This window comes from Cucumis melo, chromosome 8 (genome assembly GCF_025177605.1).
Source record: "Cucumis melo cultivar AY chromosome 8, USDA_Cmelo_AY_1.0, whole genome shotgun sequence".
NCBI lineage: Eukaryota > Viridiplantae > Streptophyta > Magnoliopsida > Cucurbitales > Cucurbitaceae > Cucumis > Cucumis melo.
The window spans coordinates 24,425,012-24,446,716 of NC_066864.1; the positions used below are offsets into that span (position 1 = coordinate 24,425,012).

Sequence of the window (21,705 nt, forward strand, 5' to 3'; positions counted from 1 at the left end):
AACAGCGAAAGGGAGAACCAGTCATCAACTACATAAACCGATGGAGAGCTCTAAGCCTGGATCATTGAACTGTCTGCAGTGGAGATGTGCACCCAATGTATGCATTAAGAACTTCTCTATATTTTACAGGGAATAAAACCTCGCACATTTGAAGAATTGGCAACTCGTGTCCATGGTATGGAGTTGAGTATCACCAACAGAGGAGCAAAAGATTTCTTAATTCAAAGAATGAGGAGTGACAAGAATGAAATCAATGACACTAAAAAGATTGCAAATAGTGTCTTGAACGAGTCTATGGTTGTTCAAGAGACTCCATTCAAATCTTTCTCTAAAAGAAAAGAAACAAGATTGAATTGGATATTGTGCTAAATGAGCTAATTCTAAAGATGACTCGTGAAAATAAGATTGAACTGGATATTGATGAAGTAGCTCAAACGAATCATGTTGTAGTCAAGATGACTTCAAGTGTTCTGCCATCAATGCTGCTTTATGATCAAAGGAAAAGTTTGATTCAATTTGAGACTTTCGAACCTATACTTGCTTGATTCCAACAAAAGATCACGACGATGAACTCTCAAAACAAAGAAGAACCTATTAAAGATGATGCGAAGGAAGGATAGTCGTGGCTCGTCGAAAAGGGAGACAAACAAATTTCATTCAAACGAAGTCACACTCTCATCAAAAGCATGCAAAAGGAAGCATCTCCCATAAAAAGAAGACGAAAAGAAATAAGATGTGGAAGCCTAAACCTATCAAAAGAAAAGACAAGGACTCTCTCCGACCCTGACGAACGATAAATTTCCCAGAATTTCTCCCAAGAAGCTTCCTTGATGATCATCCAGAGGAAGTATTAGAAGTTACTACATGTCATGCTGTCAGCATAGCAAAAGTTGACAACAATTATGCGTCTTCTGAAGAAAATTACCTCCAAGTCAAAGAGGGATTGGCAAGAAAGAATCGGTGAAGCATTGTGGGCTTATCGAACCACTCATCGCACTTCTACAGGGGTTCGCTTGTTTACGGTGTAGAGATTGTACTTCCCCTCGAAAGAGAAATCTCATCGTTAAGAATGATAGTGCAAAAGGGGTTGACTAGCAAAGATAATGTCAAGTTACGTCTTCAAGAGTTAGAAGCACTTGATGAAAAGTGATTAGAAGCTCAACAAGCATTGGAATGTTAACAAGAGAGAATGTCTAAAGCTTTTGATAAGCACGTTAAACCTCACTCCTTTCAGATTGGTGATCTAGTACTCGTTGTAAGAAGATCGATCATCACAATGAGGCATACAGGAAATAAGTTCACACCTAAATGGGATGGACCTTACATTGTCAAAGAAGATTACATAAATGGCACATACAAGATTGTTAATCGAGGTTGATTAAAAATTGGACCAATCAACAACAAGTTTCTCAAGAAATTTTATGCTTAACGTCATTGTTCAGTAAAAAAAAATCAATTGAACTACGTTATGACTTGATCCCTATATTATAAAGGGTATATAGGCAGCTTAAGGGAAACTTTAAGTTCAGTCACACGTAAAAAAAATCATGTTTCATTCTTATCTCATATGTAAGAATTGTAAAATAAATATAAATGTAGCCACACTAGAATAAAAAAATAAATTTCTCTTTTGCATTATCATTCAACAAATTTTTTTTTAAAAACATTTACAAGGATTTGTAACAAAAAAAGGGGGCAAAGGGAGCATAAATCAAAGCTTCCACTTAAAGTTCTTAAATTCTTCTCGTGTAGCTTCCATGCTCCCGCAAACCGTAGCCAGGGCCTCAACCGCTTCTTCAGTAATAGCAGGGGTGCTTTCAAGGGTGTTAACTTCATCCTGAAGCTTGGCAACTCCTAGTTCTTGCTGGTCTATGGCCTCTGCTTTCTCACAAGATAAGATCGACAATTGTTCACACTCAGCATTTATGCTCTGAAGTCTCCTCTCCAGTTCCTTATTTTCTAAAGATAATTGTGTGGCTCTTTCCTGAATAACTTTGGCATCCCCTCGTAGTTGTTCCATCAAAGTTAAAGCTTCCTTGATGGCAGATGTCTTCTCATCTAATTGACGAGCTTTATCTGTTGACAACAACTGTGCATAATACGAAGATTGCATATCGTTGAAATTGTCTACCCTCTTAAGATAACTATTTAGATACTCTTCAATAGGAGTCAATCACTCTTCATGGATCTTCTCAATCCTTGAGAGAACCGTTGCTATTTCTAGCCTAAGTCTTGGGACATATTCAAAAGGAGTTCGCATGATCTTATCTTGAATATCCTCCCACATACATAAGGTTGTTTTCTTGAAGAAGTTTGAAAGCTTCTTTTCATCAACCCATTGAGAAGGCTCAAAGTTTCTCGTAGCCTGTCTACTAAAAGTGTTTAAAGGCGATTCAGAAAACTTAAGGGGAGCATGTGTCAAGCTGACCACTATAAGAGTGCTTTAGGGCAAGCATCTCTTTTGGATGGAGGACTCCCAATGTCTTTTGCTCCCACTGTCATCTTGCTTCGACGAATCTCCTCGAGAAAAGCAAATGGACATAAGGATTGTTCGGCTGGTTTAGAGACGAGAGTCTTCGAGGCACCAACTTCCTCAATGGCCTAATCAACTGCATGAGGTCCCGTCAAAGATTCATCGCTGCATAGTTTTATAAGGCCTTCAAGATGATCGTTCAAAGGTGACTACAGAAGTAAACAATTAATAAGTCATTTATGAAGAAGATGAACAAAAAAATTAAAGAAAGGAAAATGTGCAAACCAGTGGTGGAACATCAGGGACTCCTAAAGTACTTAAACCTCTTCCGTCGGGATCATTACTTGATACCTTTTCTTTCTTCAAAGTTCTTTTTCAATGACGATCACTTTTGTCGCTATCGCTCTTATCTTTATGCTCATTTATCTCCTCCTCGAGAGTAGCAGTCATTGCCTCAACCAAACGATTTTCTTTACCACCCAGGTTGTTCCCTCGATTCTTGGGAAGTTTGGGCTGTGAAGGGGAAGAATGACACTCCTCACCAAATGGTGCCTGTTATCCTCAAAATAGGCCTCGTGCTTTGTGGCCCACCAGTCTGTAAATCGCTGCGTCACATGCTTGCAAGGCTCTAACGAACGGACGGACAAGTATAACTCAGATAAAGTGTTATGCCTCGTACATATTCTCCAATGATATAATATATTATTCAGTGTGATTACAGGTGACATGCCTCTTATATCATTAGGGATATCATGGTAAAAGTCAAATTGTCGTCCAAATCGATACAGACTATATGATGTTATGATCCAGGTATTTCCACAGCGAGAGGACAAGTAGCAGGAACGCATGCTCACGAAATAAGAAGTCTGCAAAAACGATAAAGCATGGGTATCAACCATGCATTCATGTTTATTCCTGTTCTGGAGGTTAGCGTGCCATTGAATTCTTGCACCATTATGGATCAATTCTTGCGCCTCATATTCACCAAAATAAATAGACTTGCCTTCGTTGAAAAAGTTAGTCATCTTGGGACCTCGAACTTCTGTGGGAAGTGGATAATGCGTGCTAAAATAATGAGCTAACCAGCCATGGATGTAATGCATAGGACAGTGAAAGTTCATGCGTCCTATCGGATTCGAGGTTTTGGTTATCAAACCTAGCCCATGATATATGTTCGCCAAAACTGAAACTGTAAGACTATAAATAGTGCCAACGACCATTAAGCTTGCAGCCATAAATACTTCGAGGCGAAAAAATGATCCTTTCTGTGGAAATACGAAAAGGCATAACCAAAAAGATAAGAAGGCAGCTAAATACATTTCATCCTTTATATCGTTCCTAATTTCAAGTTCTGCAAATAACATATTCTCTCTAGAGGACCACTCACGAGCCTGGATCTTTGAACCATCAAGGTTCTGAGTAGATTTGGAGTGTGACGCCTTCTTTTGTTTTCGTGTGGTTGGCTTATCATAGCTTCTAGATCGAAGGTACTAAAACGAAATCCAGGAGCTAATAGTCACTTGGGAGTCATTCTTAGAGAATGTCGCGCGATCCTTCCTCTGCGTACAAACTATTGAATAATATGTCTGGAAAAGATATTGACAGGTTGTCGAAAGATCTCGCGAGGAGGTTAATTCCTTAAAAGAAGGGATCATTTTCACGTAGGAATCTTCCTTAATGGAAAGATCCCCAAAGGACCATAGGTCCCACAAAGAAATGGATAACTCGCCCGCCATAGTATGAAGAGTATTAGTTGAAGGACACTATGCTTCACAAAATGCTTCAACAACATCACTATTAAGGGTGAGCATGGTGGGCCGAAAAACTGAAACAAACGATCAAAACCGAACAATTGGCGGTCGGGTTTTGGTTCTAGAAACTAAAAAATCGATAGGTTGGTCGGTCGATCGGTTTGAACCGATCCATGTATTTTGTTTTTTTAAATAATATATATATATATACTATATTATATCATTATAAGTTTAGGTTTGCTTAAAAGAGAAATAAAATAAAATAATGCAATTCTTAATTTTTAAAATCGTTTAGAAAGAAAATTTTGCTCCAACCATAAACCACATAATATTTGTAAAAGGAAATTCAAAGGGCAAAGAAAAAAAGAAATTGAATCTATGTATTTCACATTTCAAAAATTAACAAAGGAAAAAAAGAAAAAGAAAAAGAAAAAAAGGAGGAAAAGAAAAGAAAGTAAGAAACATAGGAGGATGAGAGGAAATAAGAAGAAGAAGAAAAAAACACTGACCAAAACCGACCGACCGACCGACTGACTGTCAAATCGGCCGATTTTGTTGGAAGTAACGGCTGAAGTCGATTTTACAATATATCTACCCATTTGTGGTTGGTTCGAGGGCGGTTTGATCAAAAAATCGACCCCGACCGCCCGCTGCTCACCCCTAATCACTATTACGATCATAAGTGTAGAAATAAGTTGTTACGACATCATATAAACAAGCACTATAAAGAAGTCGCGCATTTCGACCAACTACAAGCTCTAGCCACTCCCAATAGCAATCAGTAAAGCAGAACTCTCTAGGGACCTTGGTCATAGTGCCCCAACGTGTTTGGCCTTCAATTAAATGTTGTCCGAGAGTGAGAACTCTGTCAGAATTAGGATCCTCGTTATGGATAGAAGACTGTAGGACCCATGCAGTTTTTCCCTCAAATAAAGGTATCTCCACAGACAATCTGGGAAGAATTGAGCTGTTGTCTAAGCGTGGCCAATGATCTGCAAAAGAGCCAGTCCATGGCTTCTCCACAAGGAGACTAAGTCCATCTTCTCTTAGTTGATTTCTATCATAAAATACTACAAGGTGTCGGACTCCAAACAAGAATCGTTCTGTGAAGTAAATCATCGTTCTGCAAAATAAAATCACAAAAGCAAGTTAGTGCTGATGACATGGTCTTGGAACAAAGAATATATGAAAGCAAAGTGATGGAGAAGGGTGTCATGATAGAGTTGTATCGTCTATCATGAACAAACCCTAAGAAACAAGATGGCGTCATGGTAGAGTTGCATCGTCTATCATGAACAAACCCTAAGAAACAGGAGGACGTCATGATAGAGTTGCATCGTCTATCATGAACAAACACCAGAAGCTGACAGTAAAAAAAGCAGGATGTCGAGGAGACTGTAACCTCATATATACTTGCATGAGACCTTCAAAGGCTTGCAAAAGAAAAGGCCTACACCTTTGATAGAACTTCAAATTAACAACTACTAAACCTGAAGATTAAAAAAAAAAGAATTTAGTTAAAAATTAAAAATTAAAAAAAAAGAGAAAAGAAGAAAAAGGAAAAAAGAAAAGAGAGGGAGAAGAGAAGTTTTTTCTCTCGTACCTTTGTTCTGCTTGATGAGGAAAGAATGATCAAGGTATGAGTCTATTTATAAGGCTAACAAGTTCAATTCCTACGAGGATTTGAAATGATTAAATAATAAAATAAAATAAAAATTGAATTATCTTATGTTATTTTATCTTGGAATAAAATATTGGATTTCACTTTTGAGATATTTAAATATATTTTAATTTTTTAATTTTTAAATAAAATTAAAATTCAATTATATTTTGGAATAAAATCTCGAATTCCACTTTGTGATAATTAAGCATATTTAAATATTTCAAAACTTAGATTTTACCTCCAAATTAAAATTAAAATTCAGATTTTACCCCCATTTTTATCTCAAATTTAAAATTGGTCATTCCAAATTCTTGTGCATCTAAGAACAAATTAGGGTATGTTGGAAACCTTATCTTTGTCTCAAATTAAAATATGGTTTCAAATTTTATCAAAAAAATTTTTTATCAAATTTTTATCCTCAAATCAAAGTAAGTTGAGGATAAAACCTTAAACTTTTCTCAAATTAAGGATTGACCATATTTCAACCTTTATTTCAAATTTAAATCAAACTCATGTACTAGATTCATAGTTTGATTAATTTGATATGTCAAATTGAGCACAAAAAAAAAAAAAAAACTCGTATTTGGACTTTAAATTTACCTTTTCGAGATTCACCCACCCATACACGTGCATAAATCTTGAAATGGGACATTTGTTGAATAAAAAATTTTGGAACCAATTACAAATTGTCACGTCATTTACTAAAATAATTGTATTTGGGATTAACTAAAAATTGGTATGTGTCACACAAATTGGACAATTCTAATGATGTCATATGTCTTTATCAAGACAATTGGATCAAATTAATTAATTGGGTTCAATTAAATATTATTTACTTGGGCTAAAATTCAATTGAACCCAAAAATGAACTTAATTTAGCCCAAAATTAAATATAACTCAAGTCCATGTGATTGAGCCCATGGGTATGGTCCATGGACCAGACCAGACCCAAATCCATAAAAACCTACTAGGGAACTCTATAAATAGATGAGTTTTCTTCATTTGTGAGGTAGGAAATTTTTTAGTCTAGAAGGTCTAAAGAAAATTCTCCCAAAAGATTGAAGCTCATTTGAAGATACAAGTTTTCTTCCAAAGACTCCAACTTCAAGAACATCACGTGCTCCGCTTCCTCAAATCAAGCGTAAGCATCTAGCCGAGAGAGAATCTTCCTCAAATCAAGCGTAAGCATCTAGCCGAGAGAGAATCAGAGGATCAAATTCTAGAAATTGAACCACATTGCATCAAATCAACATAAATATAACATCAACACAAGTTCAACTCCACGAACCAAATTTCTTTGGAAATCTCGTGTGAACACATGCTAATCACTCAATCATAAGAATGAAACTCCTAGTTATTTTAACATGATTCTCGTCATATTACTTGTGATTAGTTATTAGTCATTGAACTTGTTTCTTGGGATCTCCAATCTTTCAAGTTGGGTTTACCTCACAGGTAATTCAGTTTTCTATAGGTTTGAGTCCCATTCTTTTTGAGGTTTTAAAAATCTTCTCTCTTGCTAGTCCTTTTGTCAAAGGATGAGCCAAGTTGTCATCAGACCGTACAAAATCCATTATCACTGCATCAGTAGTGAGAAATTCTCTAATGGTACTGTGTTTACAACGTATTTATCGTCTCTTACCATTATAATAACGGTTCTGAACTTTTGCATAGCCGGAGTTTTATCACAATAAATTAGTATGGATGGTACTAGCCTTTCCCATGTGGGAATCTCTAATAGTAAACTTCGAAGCCAGCTTGCTTCTTCACGAGCAGTAGCTAATGCAATCATTTTTTATTCCATCGTTGACTGGGCTAAGATGGTATGTTTCTTGAATTTCCAAGCAACAGCTCCTTCTGCTATATTAAAAATATAGTCATTTTTAGCTTTTGAGTCATCTAAGAGGGAGTTCCAATAAGCATCGTTGTAACCTTCAAGTACAACGGGAAACTTTTGATAATGTAATCCTAGATTTTGGGTTTTCTTAAGATACCTCATTACTCTTTCTACAGCATTCCAGTGTACTAAACTAGGTCTGCTAGTAAACCTACAACATATGCTATATCTGGTCTAGTACAGTCAACAACATATCTTAGACTTCCTATGATGCTAGTGTACTCGAATTAGTTAACACTGTCACTAGTGTTTTGAACAATTTAACACTTGAGTCATGGGGTGTACAAGCTGGTTTGCTGTCAAAGAAGTTGTACTTCTTTAGGATCTTTTCTATGTAATGAGATTGATTTAAGAAAATGCCTTTTTCAGTTCTAGTAATTTCAATGTCAAGGATTACATTAGCTTCACCTAAGTCTTTTATGTCAAAATTTGCACTCATCATTGATTTTACATCGTTTATAACGTGCAAGTTTGATAAAAGAAAAAAGCATTTCATCTACATATAAGCATATGATAGTACACAACCTATCTTCAATCTTATAGTAGATACATTTGTCACTCTCATTTACTTTGAACCCTTTAGACATGATTAGATCGTCAAACTCTTCAAGCCATTGCTTAGGAGATTTTTTTAGGTCATAGAGGGATTTATCTAGTTTACAAACTTTAGATTCTTGACCTTGAACTATGAAACATTCAGGTTGTTCCATATAAATTTATTTTTCAAAATCATCGTTTAGGAAAGTAGTTTTAACATTCATATGATGTATTAAGAGATTGTTTAGGACAGCTATATATAGAAATCAACACTCTAATCGAGGTGATTCTAGTGACTAGGGAGAAGGTGTCAAAGAAATCTATGTTTTCCCTCTACCTAAAACTTTTTGCTACTAACTAGTCTAGCTTTATACTTATCTACTGATCCATCCGGTTTGAGTTTCTTCCTCAAAACCCATTTATAACTTATAGCTTTGCAGCCAAGGGTAGATCAACTAGGTGCCAAGTTCTATTAGATTCAAGAGAGTCCATTTTATCACTGATAGCTTTTTACCATAATTGGCATCTACTGAGGATAAGACTTCTGTTAGGTCTTTCGAATCTTCTACGGTATACATTTCAAAGTTTTTTCCAAAGTCTTTTATGTTTCTAGTTCTTTTGCTTCTTCTGGGTTCAAGATCTACTTCCTTATCTTGAGCTTGGATCCTAACTAAAGGTAGACTACTTGAACTTAAGCCCCAACCAGTTTGACTATTTAGGCCCCCACTATTTCTAGATTTAAAAGGAAATTTATCCTAAAATAATCTACGTCATTTGATTCTATAATTACCTTATTCTCTAAGTCATATAACCTATAGACCTTACTGTTTTTAGCGTATCTTACGAAAACACATCCATAGGCTATGCTGGTTAGTTTTCTTCTTTTTGGACCAGGTATTCTAACATAGGCTATAGACATCCCCATGTTATAAGATAAGACAGGTTTGGTGTTTTATTCTTAAGAATTTCGTATGGTGAAGTTTTGTTGTTTGATTTGGAAATCCTATTAAGGACATAGTTAACTATTTTAATTATTTCACCCCACCAAAATGGTGCTGCTTCTCAAGTAAAATAGTAACTACCAACTCAGTTAGAGTTCTATTCTTCATTTCAGTTTTTTCATTCATTTCAGAAGAATAGGGTAAAGTTGTTTCGTGTATTATTCCTTTTGAGTTATAAAACTCATTGAAAGCAACTGAATCATAGTCAATTCCTCTATCACTACGAAGCCTCTTAATTCTTTTATTAAATTGATTCTTTATTTCAGTTACGAACACATTAAACATCTCAAAGGCATTACTTTTATTCTTAAGCAAGTAAATAAAAGTGTAGTCGGAATAGTCATTTATAAAGGTTACATACATTTTATTGTTCTAGTTAACGTGCCATCAAATTCAATTTAAACATGCCAACAGTAGCATAACACTTTCCCACAAATACATTGTTTTTTACTTAGGTAAATAAATCTAATCCTATAGTTTGTGTGAAGGCAGCTTGTTGAGGAGATATTCGAGATCAAATTCTTCAAAATTTCAGGAGTATGCAGAACTTCCTTCAGCACAAGCATCTTGCTAGATGTGAATTTCAATTCTACTTCTCCAAGTTCGGCCACCTTAGTTATGTGATGATCTCCTAGAAGGATATTCTTATCCTTAGTCTTATTATATTTTTTAAATAAACTAAGCTTGTGACAAACATAGCGAGATGCACCAGTGTCTTGCCACCAACCTTCAGACCCTCCAGATCACATTTACTTATGTGATAAGGGTTACTAAATCTTCTTATACTAGGTTCACCTCTGCAGTAGAACAATTCTCATTTCTACAGTTCTAGTTATATGCCCAGTTTTATTAAAGTTATAACAAACTACTTGTAAGGTACTTTTGGATTGGGGTTTCTGCGAGTTCTATTTATTGGATTTGCGTTTCATTTTGTTCCCTTTCGGCTTCAGATCCAGTTTTAGAACTGCAGTAGACTGTTTTCTGGGAATCGCGTTCACTTCCTCTTTTTGATCATGTCTTCTTGCCTCCTTCTCTATCCTTAAACGCGTAACAGACTTTCCAACAAGAACTCCTTGGTTTTGTCCCTCAGAATGTTCTTGAATTCTTTCCACAGAGAAGACAGTTTGTCAATAATAACCGCAACTTGAAATTGATTGTCAAGTGGCATACCTTCGCTAATAATTTCTTGTGCTATCTTCTGAATTTCATGCGATTGAGCCTCCACTAATCTATCATCAGTCATTTGATATCGGCTTACCGCATACTTCTTCGATCTCGCTTCCTCAGTGTCATATTTTTTCTGTAACGCGTCCCATACTTGTTTTGCAGTAGACATGATATTGTGATAATCATACAACTCATCAATAAGACCATTAAGAATTAAATTCTTACAGATGAAGTTTGTCTATGTCGGTAAGATTGTTGATTTCTCTTCCATTGGGTTGGTTTCTGGAACCTCTGGCACATGCAATGACAACTTTCTTCAAAGTGAGGAAGAACAACATCTTTTGCTTTCATCTTTTGAAGTGTGCTATTTAAAAATGAAAAGGTCGATTGAGTTCAAAGGACGTCAAATCGCCTTGGAATTGTCCAACCATCGCAGCAAAATGATACGTCTTAAAATTGTTGTTGCAATTCGCCTAAAAGGAGTGATGAGTAGTCTTAACACCTTGTATTCTCGCGTACTGTGTTGGTATCTCGCCTAGTTAAAATGCCTTATTTGGCTAGCTCGTGTAATGTTTAAATCGCCAAGTAAACACCTCGCCAACTCACCTGTTGTTTGGTCAATATGGCTAATGGTAAAGCGTCTAAACAAATCGCCTAATCAAAAGATGTGCATTGCAAAACAAAAACAAATTAGAAAGTGATTCAATTGCGAATCTCGTCCTCTTTAAGACGTTTCGCAACTCTACTCCTTTGTGCAAACAGTTTTGATCGCTCCGTCAAAACAACATCATTCTTCAATTAGTTTTGCATTGAAATTAATCGAAATTCACAACACTCAAATAAATACTCTATTTTCACAAAAAGAAAGTTTGATAGAGTTTTTCTTGTTTCTTTTTTTCTCTTATATCAAAATGAAGAAATGAAAGGAGTTTATATAAAGTGAGGAGACAAAGAGAGACGTTGAAAATTAATTTGGGAAATTAATTTTTAAAACATTTGTAATTAAAGAGAAGGTTACGTTGGAAATTAAATGTAAAACAATAATAAAACATTTTATTCTTAATTACGCGATAAATATCATATCATTTATTATATCTCATCTTGTTTGACCATCTCGCCTAAGATGTCAACGTATGTGATGAGATATTCTAACATCTCGCATAGCTAGCATTACCACGTAGTCATGATCAATATAACATAATTCATAAAATTTGATAACTATCGTGTAAGACTCTCAAAACTATCAATCGCATAGCTTGATCCTTATTGCATATCATTGCATATCGTAGTGTTATTGCGTAAAAAAAATTTCATTCAACACAAAGAATGCACCAAAATCAAACAATTTCCCTTCATTTAACATAATTTGAAAAACAAATTATAATTAAATAACTACTGACTGTAGTTGTAGGTGAAAAAAAAAACATTACGGAAAGATAGAAGAAGGCAATCTATTCGAATAAGAGAATTGAGAAATAAATTCTATTAAATTCCTAACAAAGAAGAGCATTTGACAAAAAATAAAAAATAAAATAAAATAAAAAGAAGCTGAATCATGTACATAATCTAAACAAGATTGATAAAAAAACATCACTAACTAAACATAACATAGAGACAGAAATGTCATAATAATCACTAGATTTACTACATGAAACCAGTTTTAGAGGAAAATTAGGCTGGGATTTCGACAATGCTGAATTTGAGTACTACAGTAAGGATGAAATGCCTGGATAAAATGTTTCACGCATTTGGCACATCCTCGATTGCTTCCTTGAAGGAGGCAGCCAGGTACTCGGCGAGGCTAGGTTGAGAGTTTGATCTGCCAGAAGAAGAATCTGAAACTCTTGCTTTCTTTGTACCAAACTTTGTGGAAATCCAAGATTCCGATGGCTCGGTAGAATTACTCGATGGAGCAATTGTCGTCCAAATACAAGGTTGCAGAACCTTCCAGGGATCTTCAAGCATGGAGACATTGTAAAATTGTTCTGGTCCAGGTGATTTGTCCAATGAAGAATGACGACCATGAGAACCAGTACCTCGTCCATAGCCAAATCTTGGACTAGGGGTCATATTGCCATGATGTCCATGGCTGCCTCTACCTGGACTAAAACTGCCTAGGAACCCTGGGTTAGGGCTTGAACTACGGTAATTAGCCCTGTCTTGAGTAGGATTGGTGTAAGAGTTACCTCTTGGTCTAGATACATGGCTGGGGGAGTTCATCTCCCTCGGTGGATGGGTAGGGTACTGGTTGACAAATGGCCTTTTCGATCCACGCCACATATGTGGATCTCCTTGATCCACAGCATAAGGTCTAGGCATTCCTGGGCTACCATGGCCACCAGCTTCACTATCACCTCGTGCATAGAACATTCTCCGGTCAGGTGAACATTGATGGAATTGATGAGTAGAAGCAGAAGACATTTCAGGGTTTCTCAGTCCTACAACACAATAGTATATTTAGATTTGAAGGAGAAAAGTGATTCCCAAACTACCATATGTTGGATGAAAGACCACACCGGGGATGTGGAGCCAAATACAATTAACAAGCATTAACAAAAATGATAACCGAAACATTAAGAAGGGATTCTCCTTCATTCCACCAATCACATCCCACATAAACTCGATAAGAAGGAAATATTACCCCCTCCTACATTAAACAAGATTGTAATACCCCGTCATCATTGTCTAAAACATACAGCTTCACGATGGTATGACATAAACCATAGGGAGGAATTAGGAACTAGAATCAACTACACGAGCATAGAGAGAGTGATGTGCATTTCTATTATACACAAAAAACATTTATTCCGAGACACTAATTGAAACATATCTGATAATAGACGTTCTAGACATTTAAATTAGCTCATCAAACAAATAAGAGCCGTAAAGGAGAGAGAGAACTTTTATCATTAAATTTCTTGCAAGTAATGTATCTCTAAGAACTGCAAATCCCCTTGAAGTATGATGTATCTCTTAGAATACTTTCCAATCCAACAGCTTTGATTGAGAAAGCAATGCACAATTCTCTACGGGGATGTCCAACAAGAGTGCAGCCAAGCCACCTTATTTGTTGGAATTTGCTTCAACACTTCATGTAGGGAGTACAGTTATGGGATATGACAGGAAATAAATCTCTACTTTCATCGACATATGGTTACAGGTTGTCCCCATTGGAACAAATAGCCCGTAGATTCTTTTCTTTCTACTTTATTTAATTGAAACATGCAAGTAAAATTACAAATGTCCTGTTCGTTTCTCGGGTTTTGAAAGAATAGCCAGTCTTCACTGCAGTAAATAGTAATAGTGGCACACCAAAAGCTTAATGGCTTGGCTCCATGACGCAGGCTCTTTGTTCATTGCTCTAAACCAAAAGAACTTCCAATTCCTAATGGTATCTCTCGATAACCATTTCTAAAACCTAAGAGCTCAAAAAGTTGACCAGCTCCTAGTAAGTTAAAGTTAGTTGTTGAACGATAAAGTTCAATCAAATAACCCTTCCTAGTGAAAAGATGTACCATATGTAAAAGCAACACAACACTATCAATAAACTCACACTCGCGCTAGTGTCCCACCCTTGATTTTTGTCAACATGCCATGCAAAATTGCTGCAATTCAATACATGCAGGATACTACCAATGTTAATCTTATCAGTATAGATCATTTGACTTACCTTTTTTGGCACCAAACCATATTAACGAGGAAAGCTAAAATCAAAGGAACAGGGCCTCAGACAGTTTTCGTAACTTAGTTCATTTTACATCCACAAGTTCGAGGACCTTTCACTAGTTTTTGTTAATAGATTACGTAACTTTATTCATAGGAAAGTTATTTTTCTTGTAACATGTTTCTATGGGGAGGATATCTGACACATTATGCCATACTTGATCCCTCTATTTGCAATTGGACATTTTTAAAATCAAACATCCATTAATAAACAAGTAACTCAGTATCTCATTCCCATTGTACGACCCTTCATATATTTTCATGCACGAGTAATTTTAGAAAACAAAAGGTTACCTGGAAAAGTTGGTGACGAAGTGTTGTGGTGATAAGGGACGAAATTATCGGACACAAGTTGATTCTCAATCTTCCCTTTCTTCTTGCTAGTAGAAAATGCGGCCATAGGATTTGTGTAATAGTCAAATCTTGGGGTTGTACATGGTGCTAATTGCCCCATCATGGTAGCTGAGGACTCAACCAATGGATTAGACAGATGATTAGGCAGAGAGGTTTCGACATAATTAGCAACATCAGCCTGAGCAGCTTCCATTCGCATTGCTCTCAGCCTCTCCCTTCGTTTTTCTGATTCTTCCATTCAACCTAACAATATCATTTCTCAATCATTATCAATCGTCATAATTGAAAATACCCAACAAATTTGACAATCACAATGAAACACAAAAACTTTGTTAGGTACCTACAAATAGAAAACACACCACAGTCCAAGAATAGGGGACTAGCTTCCTTCCTATGTATTAGTAGTACAATTACCGTCAAACATCAAAGAACCATGGGTTCCAATGATTAGGAGGGAAATAGCAAGAATAACAAATACAAGCAAGAAAATAAAGAAACACAAGAATACCTACTTGTTTTAAAAGGCGCAGCTAGGTGCACGCCTAGGCTAAAATCGTGCGGTTGGGGATTATTCTTGAAGAGGTGAGGCGTTTTTAATAAGGCCCAACTTAGGCATGAGCTTCCTTGAGGCGCAATAGGCACAATAGGCGTGGGCTTTTTTTACAAGATGTGGGCTGGGCTTTAATAAAAAAATAAATTATTATATATGTTTTTTAAATCTATTACTTGAAAGTTAAGAAACGATATGACTCTTCTCCCGTTTAACCTCTTAAAGTATCTGACCCACTAGCCCGAGTTCTTAGATTGGTCGATGGCGAGAAGAAGCCACCTATGGGATATATTTATGAGGCCATGGATAAAGCTAAGAAAGCTATTGCTAAATCCTTCAATAATGATGAAGAAAAATACAAGGACATTTTTACGATAAGTGATAGAAGATGGGAGCTTCAGTTGCAGTGGGGTATTATTTAAACTCGTCATTCTATTATTCGAATCCAACATCCAAGAGGATGATGAAATAGCTAATGGGCTCTACTCATGCATAATGAAAATGGTTGCTTCATTGGACGTACAAGACAAAATACTTGTAGAACTAAGCAAGTATAAGAGAGTTGAAGCATTGTTCGGACAACCTTTAGCAATCAGACAAAGGGACAAAATATCTGTAGGTAAATTTCAATTAGACGATTACTCAACAACACTCTAACAATAAGTTACTTTATTAATATTTTTTTTTCTTTATGCCTATAGTGGAATGGTGAGTTAATTTTGGACAATCAACTCCAAACTTGCAAAACTTTGCAGTGAAAATTATAGATCTTACTTGTAGTGCTTCTAGATGCGAACGTAATTGGAGTGTGTTTGAGCAGGTTAGCTTTCTCCTTAAGAACGAAAAAGACAGAGGAAGATGTTCGTTGAAGAAGAGAATCCGCTCGGTTTAAATGGGAGAAGAGTCGTATCATTTCTTAACTTTCAAGTAATAGGTTTAAAAAACATATATAATAATTTATTTCTTTATTAAAGCACAGCCCACATCTTGTAGAAAAGCCTACGCCTATTGCGCCTCAAGGAAGTGCTCGCCTAAGCCGGGCCTTATTGAAAATGCCTTGCCTCTTCAACAATAAGCCCCAACCGCGCGACTTGAGCCTAGGTGCACTCCTAACTGCGCCTTTTAAAACAGGTAGGTATTCTTGTGTTTCTTGACTTTCTTGCTTTTATTTGTTATTCTTGCTATTTCCCTCGTAATCATTGGGCCATGGTTATTTGATGTTTGATAGTAATTATAATACTAATACATAGGGAGGAAGCTAATCCCTTGTTCTCGAATTGTGGTGTGTTTTGTATTTGTAGGAACTTAGGTGCCTAACAGAGTCTTTGTGTTTCATTGTGATTGTTAAATTTGTCAGGTGTTTTCAATTATGACAATTGATAATGATTGAGAAATGATATTGTTAGGTTGAATGGAAGAATCATAAAAACAAAGGAAGAGGCTGAGAGCAATGCGAATGGAAGCTGCTCAGGCCGATGTTAGCTAATTATGTCGAAACTTCTCTACCTAATCATTTGGCTAATCCATTGGTTGTCTCAACTACCATGGTAGGGCAAATAGCATCATGTACAGCCCCAAGATTTAACTATTACACAAATCCTACGGCTGCATTTTCTACTAGCTCTTAGAAAGGGAAGATTGAGAATCAACATGTGTATGATAATTTCGTTCCTTATCACCAACACTTCTTCAACAACTTATTTTCCAACAACTTTTCTAGGTAACTTTTTGTTTTCTTAAATTACTCGTGCATGAAAATATATGAAGGGTCGTGAGATACTGAGTTAATTGTTTGTTAATGGATGTTTGATTTTAAAAATGTCCTATTGCAAATAGAGGGATCAAATATGGCATAAGGTGTCGGATTATTATGTTTCCTCCCCATAGAAACATGTTACAAAAAAAATAACTTTCCTATGAATAAAGTTATTTAATCTATTAACATCAACTAGTGAAAGGTCCTCCAACTTGAGGTCGTAAAATGAACTAAGTCACGAAAAATGCCCTATTCCTTTGATTTTAGTTTTCCTCTTTAATATGGTTTGGTGCCGAAAAAGTTAAGTCAAATGATCCATACAGATAAGATTTACACCAGTAGTACATTGACAATGAAGGCATGTACTGAATTGCAGTAATTTTGCATGGCATGTTAACAAATTTCAAGGGTGGGACGCTATCGCGCAAGTGTGAGTTTGTTGATAGTGTTGTGTTGCTTTTTCAGATGGTACATCTTTTCACTAGGAAGGGTAATTTGATTGAACTTTATCATTCAACAGCTAATGGTAACTTACTAAGAGGTTAAGGGTCAACTAGTAATGATCCTTCCTTCTGAGCTTCAAATAGTACAGAGGATTCATCTGAAGAAAGTTAATTATCGTGGCAAGTGAAAGCTTGAAGTTCTTTCCAGTGGGCGTGTTAGTGAAATGAGATTGAAGAATGGAACTCTAGAAATATTGGTGTTGCACTAATTGCTAGAGGGGGAAACCGCTCTACTAAGCAAGAAAGGTCGGAACTGGTGACTGAATTTATTGATCCATGAAGTGAGAGTGAACGAATGAGAGAAAAAGAGGGTTGCTTCCTTTCCAAGATATGCCCCAGGGAATCGACCACTTCCACTCTCAGAAAAATCAGTCAAAAGAAAGATAGGCTTTCTAGTTTTGTAACGCGAGTGAATGGTATGATCATTATCATATCTCATTATTCTGGTATTTGTTCGATGAATCAACTCAATTTCATCTTTTGCATGATTATTCACTCCTTTTGATAGGCTTTCCTTATGCTCTGTGGGCTTTCTACTAGCTTCGCGCCTTCCTCTTCAATAATCAACCTCCAGACAAAAGAGGTAAGAACTCCTTCTATGCCTACTATTTAGAGGAAAGCCTAGCCTCCAAAAGCCTATCTTTCGTCTACAATAATAAGCCTTCGTCTGAATCGGAAGTAGGATGATCAGTTTAGGAAGCGATCAGTCACTCATCTTGGTTGGAGGTAAGAACAAGACTAACTCTGATGGATTTGTCTTGGTTGAGTCATAAAGGGGAAATAAATAAGCTGCATAAGTTGAAGCCCAACCGAGAATATGAGGGTCTTTCGTTGTTTCGGTATTTTGAAGTTAAGTGAGGAAGGAAGAATTAACTCTCAAGATTAGAAGAGAGGCTAAGGACATAAGGGATTTATTTGCATCTTTTATCATTGAAAGAAGAGAAAACAAGAATGTTACCCATTTTTTGTTCTTAATCAAACTCCTTGGGAAAATCAACTTGCTCGATTCGCTTGGGGTGGTTTAACCAAGATGCAAGAACGTGAGTTTGCAACACAATCTAAACTGAAAGAAGAATCAAGAAAATCAATCAAGACTTACTCTCTAATTGAACCCTAAATCATTCTAACAAGAAAGATGCAAAGCAATTTGTAAAGAATTTCACAATGGCAACATACACAATTGAACCAAAGGAATTATATGCTAGAAATGAACTTTTGTTTCCATCTAGAGATTAGCACCTTGCATACTAAAAATTAATAGGAAGTTGAAGAATCGCATAATCAAATTGAAAGGAAAAAATGGAGAGGAATTTATTGAGAGAAAATTTGGTGCTAGCACTTTCTTCCCAGTAACGAAGTGATGAATGGTGAATGAATATAATGGAAGAATTGGGGAAAGATTAGGTATTTATAGAAAAATAGTGAAGATAACTGTTGTTGGGACTAAAAAAATAATGATGCATAAAAATACCAAAACAACGAGTATAAGCATGCTTTAGAACACAAAATAAACAAATAACTATGGATCAAATATTGCCCCATCAAACGCCCCCCACTTAAGCTTTTGTCGTCCCGGTAAAAGTAATTCTAATAAGAATCGGTCAATCATGCAACATGCATGGGAAGCACACGTCAAACTTAAGAGTAAAATCTCAAACAATCAAGCAAGTATAACTTTGATGCCTTCTTAACAAGTCAACTAAGTAAGCTTTAACTCTATGCCTCAACAATCGATCTAAAGCTATTTTAAGTTTCATTTGGTCATTCAAAGAAAGCTAGCTATCGGTTGGATACAAGTTTTAACTATAAGTGCCCAACTGAAACATGTTTAGTACGCACTCAAGTTTTGCTACTCCGACTCTAGACATGCTCAGAAAGAGTTAAAAATGCCTTAGACTTGTTTTCCCCTACTGTGGATCGGGAAGGATCCCTCCTCTTTTTTAAGCCCTCGATCAACTCGATGCTAGGTTAAGAACTCTAAGAACTAGGCAAGTCGCAAGTCTGGTTTTGCTTAGGCCAAAAGTGAAGAGTTCCCTACACAAGTTCTCATATTGAGGAAACTCAACACATTCTGACCTAACCCGTCTTTCTTCTTAACAAACAAAACCGGTGCATCCCAAAGTAACACACTTGGTCGAATGAAGCCTTTGTCAAACAATTCTTGCAACTACACTTTCAACTCTATCAACTCTGTCGAGGCCATTATGTATGGAGCTTTAGATATAGGAAAAATGTTTGGTTCTAACTCAATGGCATAGTCAATTTTCTCTGTGAGGCCGTAATCCTGGAAGCTCTTTTGGAAAAACATTAGAATAAGCTCACCACCGATTCAGATAACAAATAAACCTCGATCTCCCTAGTGTCTAGCACACTAGCCAAGATACTCCAGGTACCCTGGTCAAGTAACTTACTAGCCTTCATAAGTGAGATAACTTTTAGTAGGACCATAGGTCCAACCTCTTGTACTTGAAACTAGTTTTTGCAAGATGATTAAAAACTACTTCCTTGTGGAACAGTCTATGACATTTCATTTTTCAAACTTCAAACTAGTAACTTTTCCTTCATGGTAAACTCAAAACAATTTCTTAAAGTCCCATCAAGACAACTATGCACTACAGTTTTCTTTGTTCCTTCCCAATATCTCAATTCTAAACATAATTCAATGTGCATGGTATATACTTGAACTTACCATATATTTAGTTCTCTATAAAACCACCAACAAAACTTATTCCTTAGGTTTTTAGTCACAAAACAGTCCATCATCCTGAATACGTCCTACTCCTCTGCCTCCCCGACTACCCCTTCAAGCTCCTCTCCGTGGCGACATTTTTCCTAAATTCCACCACCAAATCCTTCACCATTAAATCACAACATCCATGTAATTCTAGTTTAATAGAGGCAGGGTCATATGCATATTCATAAACTTGTATCATAAAATGTAAATGGCGAGTGATGATGGATCGTAATAGGCATAGGGACAAAAATCAAAGACTCATGTCGTAAGTCAGTGTACAAAACCTAAAACCTAGGCTCCGATGCCAAGTGTAACAACCAACTTTTTAAACTAAGTTGAGATCATTAATTTAACCCAAAGACAAATATTTCAATTCAATACATAAGCAGTCAAATTAATCATACAAGTGCGAATTTAATCATCGATGTAGTGAGTCGTCAATACATCCAACATAACCAGTCAAGATATGAAAGTTCATACTACACATGATTAGTCAAATCGTCTCATACATTGCATCTCAATTTAACTTTCAATTTAACTTGGGTCCGGTAGTAGAAATCTCTTACCTTAAGTTTCTCTGCGTTCCTTGATTTTCTTGATTGAACTAAAGTCCAAAAGAACCAACCTAAACATACACAGAACAATCAAACACTTACGCAAATAAATTCATCCATTCAATTCACCCAAAGATAAATTTCACAAACTTACTCAAGTAATGGAGAATTGAACTCTATTTCCCCAATGGCAACTTCAAGGATCAAATAACAACCCAACAATTAATCCAACACTAACACTTATAGCTATGAAAACAAACAAAAAACCCGCAATTTCACCCTTACCACACAAAATCCACAGCGATTCACAGCAAGGCAGAGTCAGCGGCTCAGATTGGGCGCGTCTCGCTCGATTGCTGCCGAAAACAGTGATCTGAGCCGTGCGTGGTCGGGATCGTTCGTGGACGGAGCTTGAAGCACGGCTTCGGAGGTGACGGAGAAGCCAACGGTCGAAACTTTTCGGCTGGGACAATGAAGAAATTTCGGCTTCGGATGCGAGGGGCGGAGGTTCGCGGACGGCGGATGGAGATGGAGCGATCGCAACGAAACGCGGCGGCGAGCGTAGCTTCGCGGACGGCGGACGAAACCGAAACTCTTCGACTGGACGTTTGGCTTCAATAGACAGAGGTTCATTCGGCTGCTCGGCTGAAGGAAAAATAAGACGCCGGACGGAGAACTATGGAGAGACGATCGGGAAGCAAGGGCAGCGGACGCCGGTGAAAACGAAGAAGAAGAATGAGGAAAGAGACGCCCCGCGTTTCATTTACTTTTAATTTTTTAATAATAATAAGAAGAAAATTTTAATAAAGGTAACAAACCAATCAAATATTTACCATGGAGAACATATAACTATTTTTTTAAATATTTTCAATTTGTCCTTTTTTATGATTTTTTTATTGTCTTTTTCCTTTTTTTAAAATAAACGATCGTGTAACAAAAGAATTAAAAAAATTGTTTAATCAAATCTAAACGATCGTGTACAAAGAATCCTACAAAAATAAACGATCGTATAACAAAAGAATCTTGAAAATTTTCGTTTATT

The 21,705-nt window shown here is 36.4% G+C and overlaps 2 protein-coding genes across 8 annotated transcripts; both read right to left on the reverse strand.

Moving 5' to 3' along the window:
• Positions 1 to 4,666: 4,666 nt before the first annotated feature.
• LOC103486002 (uncharacterized) lies at positions 4,667 to 5,734 on the reverse strand. The gene is made up of 2 exons (XM_008443788.3): positions 5,627 to 5,734; positions 4,667 to 5,347 (listed from the first exon to the last, which is right to left on the reverse strand). Exons 1-2 carry the CDS (start codon positions 5,641 to 5,643, stop codon positions 4,885 to 4,887), a joined length of 480 nt encoding a protein of 159 aa, XP_008442010.1. The 5' UTR covers positions 5,644 to 5,734; the 3' UTR covers positions 4,667 to 4,884.
• Positions 5,735 to 12,065: 6,331 nt separating this feature from the next.
• On the reverse strand, positions 12,066 to 21,431 carry LOC103486001 (protein SICKLE-like). Of its 7 annotated transcripts, XM_008443785.3 has the most exons (7): positions 20,949 to 21,431; positions 20,818 to 20,857; positions 20,676 to 20,734; positions 20,065 to 20,207; positions 18,334 to 18,438; positions 14,507 to 14,809; positions 12,066 to 12,927 (listed from the first exon to the last, which is right to left on the reverse strand). In XM_008443785.3, the coding sequence occupies exons 6-7, from the start codon at positions 14,802 to 14,804 to the stop codon at positions 12,230 to 12,232; spliced, it is 996 nt and encodes a 331-aa protein (XP_008442007.1). In that variant the 5' UTR covers positions 14,805 to 14,809; positions 18,334 to 18,438; positions 20,065 to 20,207; positions 20,676 to 20,734; positions 20,818 to 20,857; positions 20,949 to 21,431; the 3' UTR covers positions 12,066 to 12,229. The 7 variants fall into 7 exon arrangements, with proteins under 7 accessions (XP_008442007.1, XP_050945382.1, XP_008442005.1 ...); XM_051089425.1 differs by lacking the exon at positions 20,818 to 20,857; XM_008443783.3 differs by lacking the exon at positions 20,065 to 20,207.
• Positions 21,432 to 21,705: the final 274 nt, after the last annotated feature.

Excerpts from the sequence above, each read along its gene's own strand:
- LOC103486001 (XM_051089424.1), bottom strand. The coding sequence starts at position 14,804 with ATGGAAGAATCAGAAAAACGAAGGGAGAGGCTGAGAGCAATGCGAATG. Across the intron at positions 12,928-14,506 it reads TTCGTCACCAACTTTTCCAG|GACTGAGAAACCCTGAAATG; the intron begins GTAACCTTTTGT and ends ATTGTGTTGTAG.